Genomic DNA, 13268 nt, shown 5'->3' on the forward strand with positions numbered 1-13268 from the left:
TTGGTTGTGGTCAGGAAGTTCGTATGATTGGCCTTGATTTTAGTGCGGCTTTTGACCGTGTTAATCATGAGGCTCTTGTTTTCAAACAGTTGGGAGTGAGTGGGTCGATTATTGTTGTTGCATTATTGTTGAATTTTTAAGCAACAGATCTCAAACAGTTGTTGTTGATGGGCACCATAGTGAGTATAGGATGGTGATATCTGGTGTTCCCCAGGGTAGTGTTCTTTGCCTATCACTTTTCATATTATATACACATGACATGTGGTTTGGACTAGAAAACAAGCTTGTTGCATATGCAGATTATGTTACTCTCTTTGCATCAATTCCATCCCCTGAATGTAGATCTGGGGTTGCTGAATTCCTTAATAGAGATTTAGCTAAAATTAGTGCATGGTGCAAATTATGGGGTATGAAGTTGAATCCTAACAAAACTCAAAGTATGATTGTAAGTAGGTCAAGGACCATAGCTCCTCAACATTGATAATGTTTCTTTAACTTTGTACGGCTCTTTTAAAATTTTAGGTGTGATTCTCGACAGCAAATTTACTTTAGAAAAACACATTAGGTCAATGTTTTCTTCAATTGCACAAAAAAGGACTTATTGAGAAAATCTTTTAAGATTTTCGGTGATTAGTCTATTCTCAAGAAGTGTTTTTATTTTTTTCATTTTACCTTGTTTCGAGTATTGTTCTCCTGTCTGGTCTTCAGCTACCGATTCTTATCTTAATTTGTTGGATAGGAACTTACAGTCTATTAAATTTCTTACTCATGATCTAGATATTAATTTTTGGCACCGTCGTTCAATTAGTTCATTATGCATGTTGCATAAGATTTTTGATGATTCTGACCATCCTTTACATTCAGATCTTCCTGGACAGTTCCATCCTATTCGTAATTCTAGGCAGGCAGTTAACTCTAATAGTCAGACCTTCTCCATCATGAGGCTCAATACTACACAGTATTCTAAAACTTTTATTACAGCTGTGATTAAGTTGTGGAATGATCTTCCTAATCGGGTAGTTGAATCAGTAGAAATTCAATCAAAAGTTAAAACTTGCAGCAAATGTTATGTTGAACAGGCTAACACAAGTCTATCTATAGTCTATATGTTAATTATCTATTTTAATGTTATTAATGTTTTTTTTAAATATGTTATTTTATTTTTTCATTACTTCTTACATCGTTTATTTATTTCTTCACTTCCTTTCCCCACTGGGCTATTTTTCCCAGTTGGAGCCCTTGGGCTTATAGGATCTTGCTTTTCCAATTAGGGTTGTAGCTAGGCTTGTAATAATAATAATAATAATAATAATAATAATAATAATAATAATAATAATAATAATAATAATAATAATAATAATAATTGACCTTTCCTCCTACTACGATAGCGCACAAGCACTACAATAGTATGTTTACATCTGCTGTTGCACACATTATCTGCCTGTGCGGGCGTTCGACCTTGCCAATTTTAGCGTAGCTTACCTCAATAATTAAAATGTAATGACTCTCAAAATATTTTACCGAATATCGACAAAGTCTGCATATTAATAAATCTATATAAACAGTTGGAAAATAATTATATATCTAACACCATCTATCATGTTTATGAATGTATCATAAGAAACACTACCAAAGAAAAAATATCAGCCCGTGCGCAAAACTTCCTTACAGGAGTATATGTAATTACATGAAGAAACTAATGATAAAAAATGTATTAAAATGTCTACAATATAAAATAAAAAACTTAATAGAAATCTACTAGTATTTTCGTTATCTTTCTCCTAGATCCACTATTACAAACTGAGAACTATCACAAACATCCACGCGTGAGGCCAAGGACAGAGAGGCGTTTAAACATCATTCAAACTTAGAAGCTCGAGACATAAGTGTCGTTACCCAAACAGACTTGTATCGGTTTTCACTCGTTGTCTTTTTGAAGTGAAATCATCAGAAAAATAGCAATCTGTCGAACTTTAGTGATGAGTCGGTTACCTAATCCGTTCCTTAGTGGTCAAGGAAATCAACAACGTACTCCGCAGCGTCCATCTACGCCTGGATTCTTAATGATGACCCGACCTCCAGTGGGGAACAACAGTTTTGGGGGACCCCAATACCAAAGTCCTGCGACGCCGTCAGAGAACTTCATCCCGTTCTCCAACATTGGAAGCAACAGTAACAGCAATGATAACAGACATGGTAACAGCCAGGGGCATGGGCGTTTCAACTTCAACAGAAACTCTGGCGGTGGACGACACAACAACAACAACAATTCAAGGTTTGCTCACCCCTACCAACAATCTCCTGCTGGAAGAATGCCTAGTCCTCGAAGTCACCATGGCCACGGACATAGCCATGGGTATGGTAATACTCCCGGTGGAAGATATAATCCAAACTCATCTGGTATGAGTTACTCGACACCAAGAGGAAACTTTAACGTCACTCCAGGAGGTAGATTTAGTCATGGTGGTGGTGGTGGTCGCAGAGACAACTTTAGAGATCGCCAGAATAGATCGTACAATGACTTTAACACTCCAGATTCCAATGGGAATAATAAAGGTGGATGGGACAGATCAAGAGGTCGCGGTCCAATTTCAAGCATACCCATTGATAAGTTTATTAATGATAATATGGTTGAGGACCCTTGGGTGGAGTTTTATGATGGACTTCATAGTGACAATGTTGAACACTTGAAGCAAAGTGATAGCGGGTGTTTAGAGGACTCTGAAATAATCATTGACTCAGACACCAGTGCAAGAGTTGAAAATTCCTTCGACGATGTAGTAAGCGACACTGAAGTGGACAGTTCCCCTATTCACGACACCGGTAGTGACTCTCCGAACATTGCCACATCATCAACTTCTGAAAAGGACACAGGGAGTGATTCTGGAAGTGATACCTAGCGTAAATTATTGGTCGTTATTTAGACTTTTATAGAAAGCTACTGCCTTTTTTCTCTAAATTCCTAGCCTAGTACAAAATATGACACATCTTCAATTGGGCTACCTCTTTTGTGAATCATATTTGCATTTTTTGGTATCCAAGTATATATTTTGTTAGGTTAGAAAGCAGTGGTTTTATATGAACCTCTTTAAATTGAATTACAGTTTAACATTTTAGTATTTTGTAGAAGCAAATAAGATTTGCACAAGATATATGTGAAAGTAATCTGTTACCGAAAGACCTGCCATTTTAAAGTTCAAAAAACTATATACCTAGGTAGCTATGCTAATTATTTTTCTTGGGTATGATTCACACTTTAATGTCCATTCAGGAAGAGATGCATTGTGTCATTTTATTTACTTATCTACACTTTTCAAACTTAGTACTTATAGTACAAAACTGAAATCGGTATGTACAAATTCTTTAATCAGTTCGTACATTTCTATTCAAATTTCATAAATGCATTAGATCTAGTATATGTAAAAGAGTTGATTGCTGTAAGTGCTTGAAGGTATAACAGATTCCAATTGTTTAGGGAGTATCATGCAAAATAGTAATATTGTTAATTGTTTTATATGGTATTGTACAGTATCTGCTTTAGTGTAATTTTATAAACCTTATTTATTTTTAGATATCACAAGAAACTTTTGTACCTGTGAGTCTGCCTCATTCTGAAATGTTATGGCATTAAGAAGTTGATAGATAGAAAGATTCTTGTGTGGTCATAATTCAAGGGATAATGAAGGTTCTGAATATAACAATGGTTTTGAGCGTTAGAATTGCCAGGAAATGTTGTAAATTTTCTATTGGATATGCTGAATTTTTTAGTGTAATGTGCAATATGTAGAAATTATTTGGCTTATTTTTTGTTACAAAATATTTGTATGAGAGTTTATTGGTTAAATTTTTGGTATTACAGTAATTTGATGTTTGGAAATCTGTTTTTCCATTGCTATAAACCTTGAAAAAAGTTTTCACTGTTAAAACACTAGTCATGTTGGGCTGTGGCTTTACTGTTTGTTAGTCCTGTAACAGAAGTTCAATTGCTCGTACTTTAGTTGCACTATTACAAGTTCCCAGAATTTTCTAGAAATAAAAGTTAGATCTAAAGAAATCTAATTGAATGTAAGAAAAAGAATTTAACAAGTCTTAACCCTAAAAGCAAACCTGTTTTTTGTATTTTCTGTCGAAGGTAATCTGGAAGACCTGCTGCTTTGGAAAAGAAATTGATTACTATACATTATAGTGGATTTCTCAAATTCAAGCATTTTAAGACAAAGTAGTTACAGTATTTTTATATTTGGAAATTGTTGTTTGCCCTGTTAGATTCACAGTAGTTATTTTACCTGTTAATACTGTATTATTATTTGGAAAATACTGTAGTATGATGAAGAATTGCAACTAATAGTCATCTAGAAATATGCTGAGTTGTTAAAAACAATTTATTGCCCTATTGTTTGTTCGATGAGTTGCTAACTTGGAAGAAAGATCATAATTATATTAATTTCCTATTAGTATTGTTGTTAGTTCATGTTACTGACTACAGTATATGAATGCCTCTTTTCATTACAGTACATCCGTGTGATCTACATATCAAGTGTTTTTTATCATGTAATTATCATTTAATAGTGTAGTAACTGTAAGGGCTTGATTTACCTTTACAACATCAGGCCTATTGGGAATAATTTTGACTATTTCTGATGGCAATTTGAAATTTTTGTTATCCTATTGAAATTCATTTTCATGTTACAGTATGACTTCATTTTTTTGTTTCTTACTGAATGCCTGTTAGATATTACCAACTTCCATATGCTAGATTTTCCTTTAGTTGTGAATGTGGTGAATAAATGTGCCTTTCTATGCACTTATGAAAATTACATATTTATTAGTATAATTTTTATCCTATCCCAGTTGACAATCTTAACACCTTTAGTAAAGAGATCCAAAATTTCTTTTGATTTTAGTTCTTATTTACATGGCTGTAGTATTTCTTAACTTCATTTTTTCTACTTCATTAAGTTTCATTTACAGAAGCGCATGAATTGTGATGATAAACATTTGTCTGTTTTCATTTGAAATTGAATGTTACTATACTGAAGTCTTAAATAGTGTTTGATCCTACACGAATAGAATCCCACGTCCTAAAATAGGAGGAAGATATCAGCGAAGATGGAGACTGCTGTTGAAGTTTATAACAAGGTGTCTGTAGTTACGGGTGAGCTGCCCTCCTGTCAGCTCAATGAGGAGCTACTTTGATTAAAGCTGCTGAATAGTATGGACATGCTGTACTCTTAGTGTTCCTAACTTTTCAGTTTCAAATTTTGTTTTCTCTTTAAAGTGTTTGTTTGCTGTAGGATGGAGAAACCATGTGTAAGCATTCGTTAGTTCTCAGGGGCTCCCAGCCATAGGTGTGGAACCTTCGTAAGCAAGATGTCTGGATCTCCATTCTTTGTGCCTGGCTTGCAGAGACCATGATTGTTTGCAGGTATCACCCTGTAAAGAATGAAGAGTACGGCAGTGGGAGGAAAAAGTCCAAGTGAAACTTTTCTCCTTCAGGGTATTTCTCGAAGTCCAATAAGTCTGCTAGACCTGTCCTCTCCCTGGTACCTTCTGAATCTTCTCTGTATCCCTCTTCTGTAGAGGAAATCAAAGGATGACAACAATCATTTAACCATAGGGCAAGCCTAGAGTGAGGCAAATTTATCCGCTTCACCTAGAGAAGCAGGTATTGCTTCTCTTTCTTTGTCTTAATATCTTTGTTGGTTTCCATTTATATGTGTTGTAATGGACCCAAGCCTGGGGTCTATGGTTGCACCTCTATGCTCCACTAGCCTTGTATCTGAGGGCTCTTTTTAAGAAAATCACCATTCTCTTGATGGCAGCAATCTGAACCTCATCTATGCTTGGGTAACTTGGTATCGCCTGAGGGTATTATCAGGTTTTTCTTCATAAATCCTGTTTCCTCCGCCACTACAGGTATTATTACCATTTCTTTCAGTTCCTATGTATTTTTCTGTTTTATTTTTTTAGTTCTTAGTATTTTCTTATTTTCTGCCTCTCGGCTCTAATGTCTTCAGGGTGAACTAAAAAATTTAGTTTCACATGACAATGATGCTAAGGACACTGTGGCCCTCAGGCCTGGAGGGCATTCCATCAACAGATAGACTTTTGCAACTCCTCAGTCCTCTCTTGACTTGATATTCTTCTGCTGGCTCTGGAAAAGTCCTTGATTTGACTCTCCACTGTCCAAAATATGATTTGATGTGTCCTTGTAAGGGAAGGAGACGCCCTTGACTTCACAGCCAATTTCTTCAACCTCGTCGTCTATGGGTTCATCTTGTATTGCTTGTTTTCATTAAATGAAAAGGAGAGATCCTCTTCAATGTAATATGCAGACTTTGCTGAAGCATGAAGAGCATTTCTTCAGCTCTCTTAGAGATCCTCCCTCCAGCTATTCGAAGTTGTATCCTTTCATCATTAGAAGATAAATCTTCCAATGCATCTCACCAGAGAGAGAGAGATCTAACAAGAAAGACTGCTCGTGTTCTTGTTTATGAGCACTTACCTGCTCGCATACCCGCTCTGCTTCTATAACACAATCTTTTAGTCTGCATTCTTCAGACTTTGAGATCTTGCTCGTGCATACTCAACAGTTAGCACATATTCATTGGATCCAGAGGTCTTACTTGTTTGTACGCAATCTTCTGATCATATGCACTCCCAACTTGTCACACAATCATTAGGAACTGAAAATTCTCCTGTCAGCATTTATACCCTTCTGTTAAGGTGCACTCTGTTGTATGCACACACACTTATTAACACGTTCTTCTTTTAGTGTGTGCTCATCAGTTTGTGCATGCTCTCCAATTGAAGGGTATTTGCCAGACCCTGAATCTTCATCTGCTCATGCCTACAAACACTCTGCTGTTACACAGCGCTTTCCACTTCCAGAAATCCTTAGCATACACTCATTTGTTAGTGCACAGTCTACTATTTATGCATGCTTCTTTCATAGAAAGTACTGTTCACGATCGCTCACCTGGACATCTGCATCTCGTCAAATAATGAGCTCACATCTCCCAGTAAGATGCAATCACATGGTAAATCCTTAGCTCTCTTTTTTTGGGGGTGTGTGCTCAACACTTTCCAGAGATGCAATTTGACCAGTCCCTGTTCAGGGAACTTTATTCCTCAGAGGAGAGGATTCCTCACACTCAAGTCGTCGTACTAAGGCTACCACAAAGTACTCTTCTTGAGATTGATTTCCCACTAAGATGCTCTCTCTTTCTCATAGTGCACAATCACTGGAAAGGAAGGATTTCAAAGGTTGGCAGAAGGTTAGAGAACAATAGCCACGCACGTGACCTAATAAGTAGTCCAACCGTGGGAGATTCCCCTGAGACATCTATGGCGAGTAATTCTAGAACTCACCTTCATTAACACTCCTCAAGCTCACTGGAGGAGGTCATGGTCATCAGGGGTCAGGTAGCCCAAGGTTTGCTTAGTCGTTATTCTTCCCGACGTGACCATGATAGTCCTTCGGAGGGACAAGTACAGTAATTGCTTAGTCACCCAAGGCTAGCACAGGAACAAAGGAAACCTCTAGGCCTGCAGGGGATTCTGTAGAATACTGACCAGGCTTGATTCTGGGACTGGATAGAAGATCGTCAGAATTTCGCCACCTTTCCCTGGAGTCATGCACTAAATACCCTTTGGATTCCGACTTGGGTTCCAACTCAGGGGAGGCACAAGACCCTGAGTCTACATTTTTGAAGGTTTTGACTCTCATCAGGAAGTTCAACTGTCTGGGGAAACCAACCAGGTGAAAGGAAGAAAAACCTACGTAAAAGAATATTTTGGCACTCCACAGGGGTCATGATCTGCTTTAGAACTTTTCTGGTCAGAACTAGCAAGGAAAGCACTAGACACCACTGGCGCCCAATTCTCCAAACGGAAGAACGCACTTTGCATGAGCCATTCTTCAGCTCTTTTGGCAGAGTTTATTCTATGTCCTTAAGGACCACTCTTTTGTGAGTAGATGTGGCTGTCACTTCGCTAAGACTATTTGCGTTAATATAGAGACTATGGGGCATAATCAACTCCAATGGCTAGCTTCCAAACAACCTCCTGGTTGGACCAGTGATCAGTAACTGGCATTCTATGCCTCTTCTTAGAATTTGTCTGATCCTGAAAGTGAGAAGTATATGGATCTACAGTAGTTTTGTCCATGGTAAAGGCGATCACCTTCCTAGCCCGACAGTCTGCTTACCAATGAACCAACTGGGTCCTTAAACAGAGAGACACAGGAGCTTCCAAATTTGCCAAGCAAATTGGTTAGCCGGAAGCTCTGACATTGAGGAATGTCTCAAATAACCAGAGTCCAGTGCTTTTTCAACTCAATGAGGTGGAGGAAATCTAGCCTGGACTCTTTTCCACTGAGCTGTTCACTCAGGTGTTCACAATCTTCTCAGCTTATGTGCATGCCAACGGAATACAGCTCCTGAGGTATCTGAATGATTGGTTGATCATATCCTCCCTGAGCCAACTCTACCCTTTGTCACGATCTGGGGATTGTGGTAAATCTAGAAAAGTCCAGTCTTTCACCTAAGCAAAGGATGTATTACCTTGGAATACAGATAGATGCAATGTCAAGAAGAGTCTTCCCATCTAACAATCATGTCAGCAGATTCAGAAAAGCAGCGTACCCTCTCCTACTCCACCAACAACTACCAGCCCGTCACTTACAGGAGTTAATGGGACATCTTTCATCTTTACAGAAATTCGTCCCACACGGCCATCTACATCAGCAGTCACTTCAGTTGTATCTGAAGAGACACTGGTCAGCAATCAGCAACCCATCCCAACATCTAGTTCTTGTATTACAAAAAGTAAGCTTCAATCTTAACTGGGGACTGAAGGACGAGAATCTCTTGAAAATAACTCCTATGGGTTATCTTCCCCTCGGGTTGCTTTTCACGAACACAGTGAAAGAAAGCTGGATCACTGATCACAAGAGGAGAGGAGCCTACAAATCAACCTGCTAGAACTGAAGGCAGCAATTCTGGTGCTTCAGTCATTCCAACAATAATTGATGGGCCATTTAGTGTTGATGAGTGACATTACTGTACAGTAATGGCATACAGTACATCAAGCAAGGAGGTACAGTACTGTTTCACATTACTTCTGAAGTTTGGTAATGCAGGTTCGGGAGGGCACTGATCTGTGCAGTGGCACTTTCAGTGAGGTTCATTCCCGGCAAGAGGAACTTAATCGCCAACAAATTCAGTCACCAGGGTCAAGCAGTTGGAGCAAAGTTATTCCCTCATACTCAAGTGGCAAGGAGCCTTTTGAATTTGTTGCATCCTCCAACATTAGATATGTTTGGGACTGGACTCAACAGAAAGTTTCTGATCTACTGTTCAGCCAGTCTTACATCAGGCAGCAGCACTAGAGAGCGCCTTTCAACATCCTTGGGACGGCCTCGACATCTGTGTTTTTCCTATTTGAGTACTCCAAACGTCAAGATAACATTATTGACTCCATGCAAAATGATACCCTGACCCTCTGGTATTTTTAACCTAGATTCTGAGAGAAGTACTATACTCTATTGACTAAAGCTACTTTTCCAGCCCAATCTGACAGACACCACAACTTGGTGACGTCCCTGTCACTACGCTAGTTGAGACTATACAGCATCTCATCCAAGTGAGAGATTTTTTTGCGAGAAACTGTGCAGGCAATGTCTGGATACCTTCGAAAGCCCTTCATGGCAGTCTCCCTGGCAAAGAGGGCCACTTTCTGTGATTGGTTTCGAAGGAGAAGAACTTCTTCACCCGGAGCCAAGTCATTAGACTGAAGGGTGTAGCCCTTCCCTTTTAATGGGAATTGATGATGGTTTTGAGGAGCCTCAAGCAGTCCTGCATCCTAAGAGAACTCATGCCACCCATGTGGAACATCACCAATGTTTGATTTCCCTTATGGAACTTTAAAGCAGGTGTCCCAAAAGAACTTAAAGAGCAAAATGGTCTTCTTACTTAACTTGGCTTTAACAAAACAAGTGAGCTGCCCTGTTTATTTTACTGTACTGTACATATATGGTTAGTCATTCTGGGGCGTCGAAAAAGGTTTCTCTTCTATGTTTCTAAGTTTGTCGATAAAACTCAAAACACAGCCGTAGGTGATAATAGGTTTGGATCTTTTTCCATTTTGTCCCTTAGGGAAGCAACCAACGATCCAAACTATTTACTTCTTTGCTCTGTGAGGGCATTAAGATGCTACCTGAAACAGACTCTACCTATCAGACCATAACTACAGAATCAGTTCATCATCTATGGCTTAATAGGATCTCCAGAAACACCATTTTCTGGCTTCACAAGACAATGTATAGAGCACAAACCCAGGCACATATTCACAAGGTCAGAGGGGCAGTTGTAACTATAGCCTTCAAGAAAAACATTGGTGGGCCAAGTCCTGAAGGCTGGAGTCTGGTGATGCCAGACAACTTTCACAGCCTGCTTTCTGCAATATGTTTTCTTAAGGACCAGTAGTACCTGCTCAGCTGGTTTTGTAGCACACCTTAGCACCCTCACCATACAAGAAGCATCCCGTCTAAGATAGAGGCTGCGATATCAGTCTAGGATGAGAGTAAGAATGCCTGGTCTTTTTTCCTTTACATATTTTCCTTCCATAAGCTACCAAATCTAGTAACTATTCTATTTTAGGTTGAGATTGAAGTGTTTTTCCCCATACTCCTGATGAGGGGAAGGATGGACAGCAATTTAAACTCATTACTGCTTTATTATAACATTTCAGACATCATATCCCTTGGGAATATTCTGTAGGTTCTTCCTTGACTGTCTATTTAAATGATCGAAACTAGCTTATCACCTTAAAATTTAGGTCATACAGTAGGAGATAGATAGGAGTCAACACTCTTGCTCCTTCTAAGATCCGAGTATTCTGACATCCCAGTTTGGTTATAAGAACTTCCCTCCTAAGGATAAGTCTCCTATTAAAGATCCTCACAAATTTTTAAAAGTAATTTGTATTTTTCCTAACTATACAAATTTGAGGCTGTTACGTTTTCCTTCATCCAACTCGTAAGTCCTAGGTGAAGGTCAAAGTGGCTACTCAGTGAGCTGGCAGGGTGGTGGGGTTTTCCACGTTACCCACTAGTAACTACTGACACCTTGTTGTAAATTTCAACAGAAGTTTCAGGTTTCACTGAAATCATACTCCTATTAAAAGACTCAGGTTTGTATAGTTATAAGAAATCTAGATACTGTACTTAGAATGATTTGTGATATTTCTCTGCCATTTGCATTACTGTACTTGAGAATGAATTTCATTAGTTTTCTTTTATCACTAGTGTCACTTTGCTGGGATATTGAAAGTCAATAATGTTAATCAAAAAGTGAGGCTTCTGTTACTCGATTTTTTCACTAAAGTTTGTGTATATTTATGTACAGATAGAAATCATTGTTTTGCTAAAGTTTTATAGCCATGATAAGATGGGGAATGACGTTGAACTGATTGAGAAGCTGAACTCTCATGAACAGGCATGTAGACAGTTATAATTGATTTTAATGTATATTCTTGTAGTGGATCTTTTGGAGTGATTAGTCAACTTTAGGTTGGTCATGTACAGTACTATGAATATACTGTAAGCCAATTGCCACACATTCTATTCTTGAACATGAAGGATAAATTTGGTTCTAATGGTAAAGCATTTGTCCATATGTGAGTACCAGTACAAACCTTTATCATTTGTATAAGAGTACTGTGCTCTAAATATACGGTATCCTTTTTGGTAGGTAGTAGAGTGATGGCATAACATCCACCCATATGTCACGTTCTGTACACTTCTTTTTGCCATTGAAGAGTACAGATGTATTTGCTGTGGGGTTTATAGCATATCTCTGGTATATCCCTATATTTTATTTTTTCCAACAAAATATTAGTTTGGAACATATTTCTAAGGATGTTTTCCAACATAATATAAGCTTACATAATATTTCTGATGATTTTTTTCTTTTGAGATTGTTCATTCCACTGGATTCAGCAGAACAGTAGAGTTAAAAAAGTTATTTCAGTTGTATAAATTTATGTCAAGGCTATAACCTTCTCTTGATTGTAATAGAATTGAAGACTATAATTTTGTCTGGCCTGTGATCATCTTATTGTGCTCTATCATGCTTAATACCTTTGATAGGTGATGTCTAGTGTTGTATTCCATTTATATCTTATCAATGTTTTGTTTGCTATTGGTTCCTGATTCTAATGCACCCAGTATCAAGGCTCCAGGTGTACTGTTTGTCAGATCATTTCTCCCAGGAACTCTGTCCTTGCATTCGTGTGTTTTGTTCTCAGTGCATGATAAGTGTGTTCAAATATGGTCGTGATGCTAGGTATCAATACATGTAGGTTTTGATTCCAGTGTCTTAGGGCTGTAACAGTTTTACACTGTATTGTCTTTGGGAAAAAAACGATACAAGTGACATTCATCCCCTCATATGGATCATTCCTCTTAACCTATTACTTCCCGATGTATTTAATTCGGAAGGAGTGGCAAAAAATTGCAAGTGATTAGCTCTAAATCTTTGCTTGGAACATCAGAAATAAGTGTCATCCCGCAACCTTTTCTAGATAGCCCTTGACACCTGTGTGGGATGACTCTTCTGTCTGTTGGGTCAGTTACCAGATATTTTACCAGGTTTTTCTGTGAATTCTCTTGTTATTTTGGAACTACTGACTTTAACCAAGGCAATGTGAATACAGTACACAGGTGTATGCCCAACATAGGTACTGTAGTTACTTTTATGGAAATCCTCCATCCTCAGATCTCTCCTCTGCAGGAAGTAGTAGTCTCACAAGAGGACTTTAAAATTTCCATGAGGCTTTGTAAAACCATTGGTCTCCTCTGGAGTCATATGATGACTCCTACCTAGGGTCCAGTACTGTACCTCCAGGCTCAGTCAGATGGAATGTAAGGTCAGTTTCCTAGCCAAGTTGAAACATTGATAGTCAGCATTTATTCTGTTAGCGGATATCACTGGACACCGTAAGCCATGGGAAAGGATCATAGAAATGTAATTCAGCTCATTTTCTTTAGAGAAACAGGGTGGATGGCAGGTAAGAGAAAGTGTGGGGAGCAAGCTCGTGCATCTCTATCCTCCTCTACAAGGTTGGCCACCACCTCTTCTTTTATTTATCCTTGGGCTCTTCTCGCTGGAAGAAGTTTTCCCAGAAGTTCACTTACTACAGTTTTTGGTACCTTAAGGCCTGGATCCTATAGAACATTGTGTCAGTTTAATGCCTGTATAGTCGGC

General features: G+C 38.4%; 1 protein-coding gene across 1 annotated transcript; it reads left to right on the forward strand.

Annotated features, from left to right (window-relative positions):
- The first annotated feature begins 1856 nt into the window (after nt 1-1856).
- LOC137653618 (caprin homolog) lies at nt 1857-4817 on the forward strand. Its single transcript, XM_068387175.1, has one exon. The coding sequence runs from the start codon at nt 1980-1982 to the stop codon at nt 2898-2900; it is 921 nt and encodes a 306-aa protein (XP_068243276.1). The 5' UTR covers nt 1857-1979; the 3' UTR covers nt 2901-4817.
- Nucleotides 4818-13268: the final 8451 nt, after the last annotated feature.

The sequence above is a fragment of the Palaemon carinicauda genome, chromosome 14 (assembly GCF_036898095.1).
Source record: "Palaemon carinicauda isolate YSFRI2023 chromosome 14, ASM3689809v2, whole genome shotgun sequence".
Taxonomy (NCBI): domain Eukaryota; kingdom Metazoa; phylum Arthropoda; class Malacostraca; order Decapoda; family Palaemonidae; genus Palaemon; species Palaemon carinicauda.

Bases quoted from the DNA above. Each gene is read 5' to 3' on its own strand.
- LOC137653618 (XM_068387175.1), top strand. From the start codon at position 1,980: ATGAGTCGGTTACCTAATCCGTTCCTTAGTGGTCAAGGAAATCAACAA.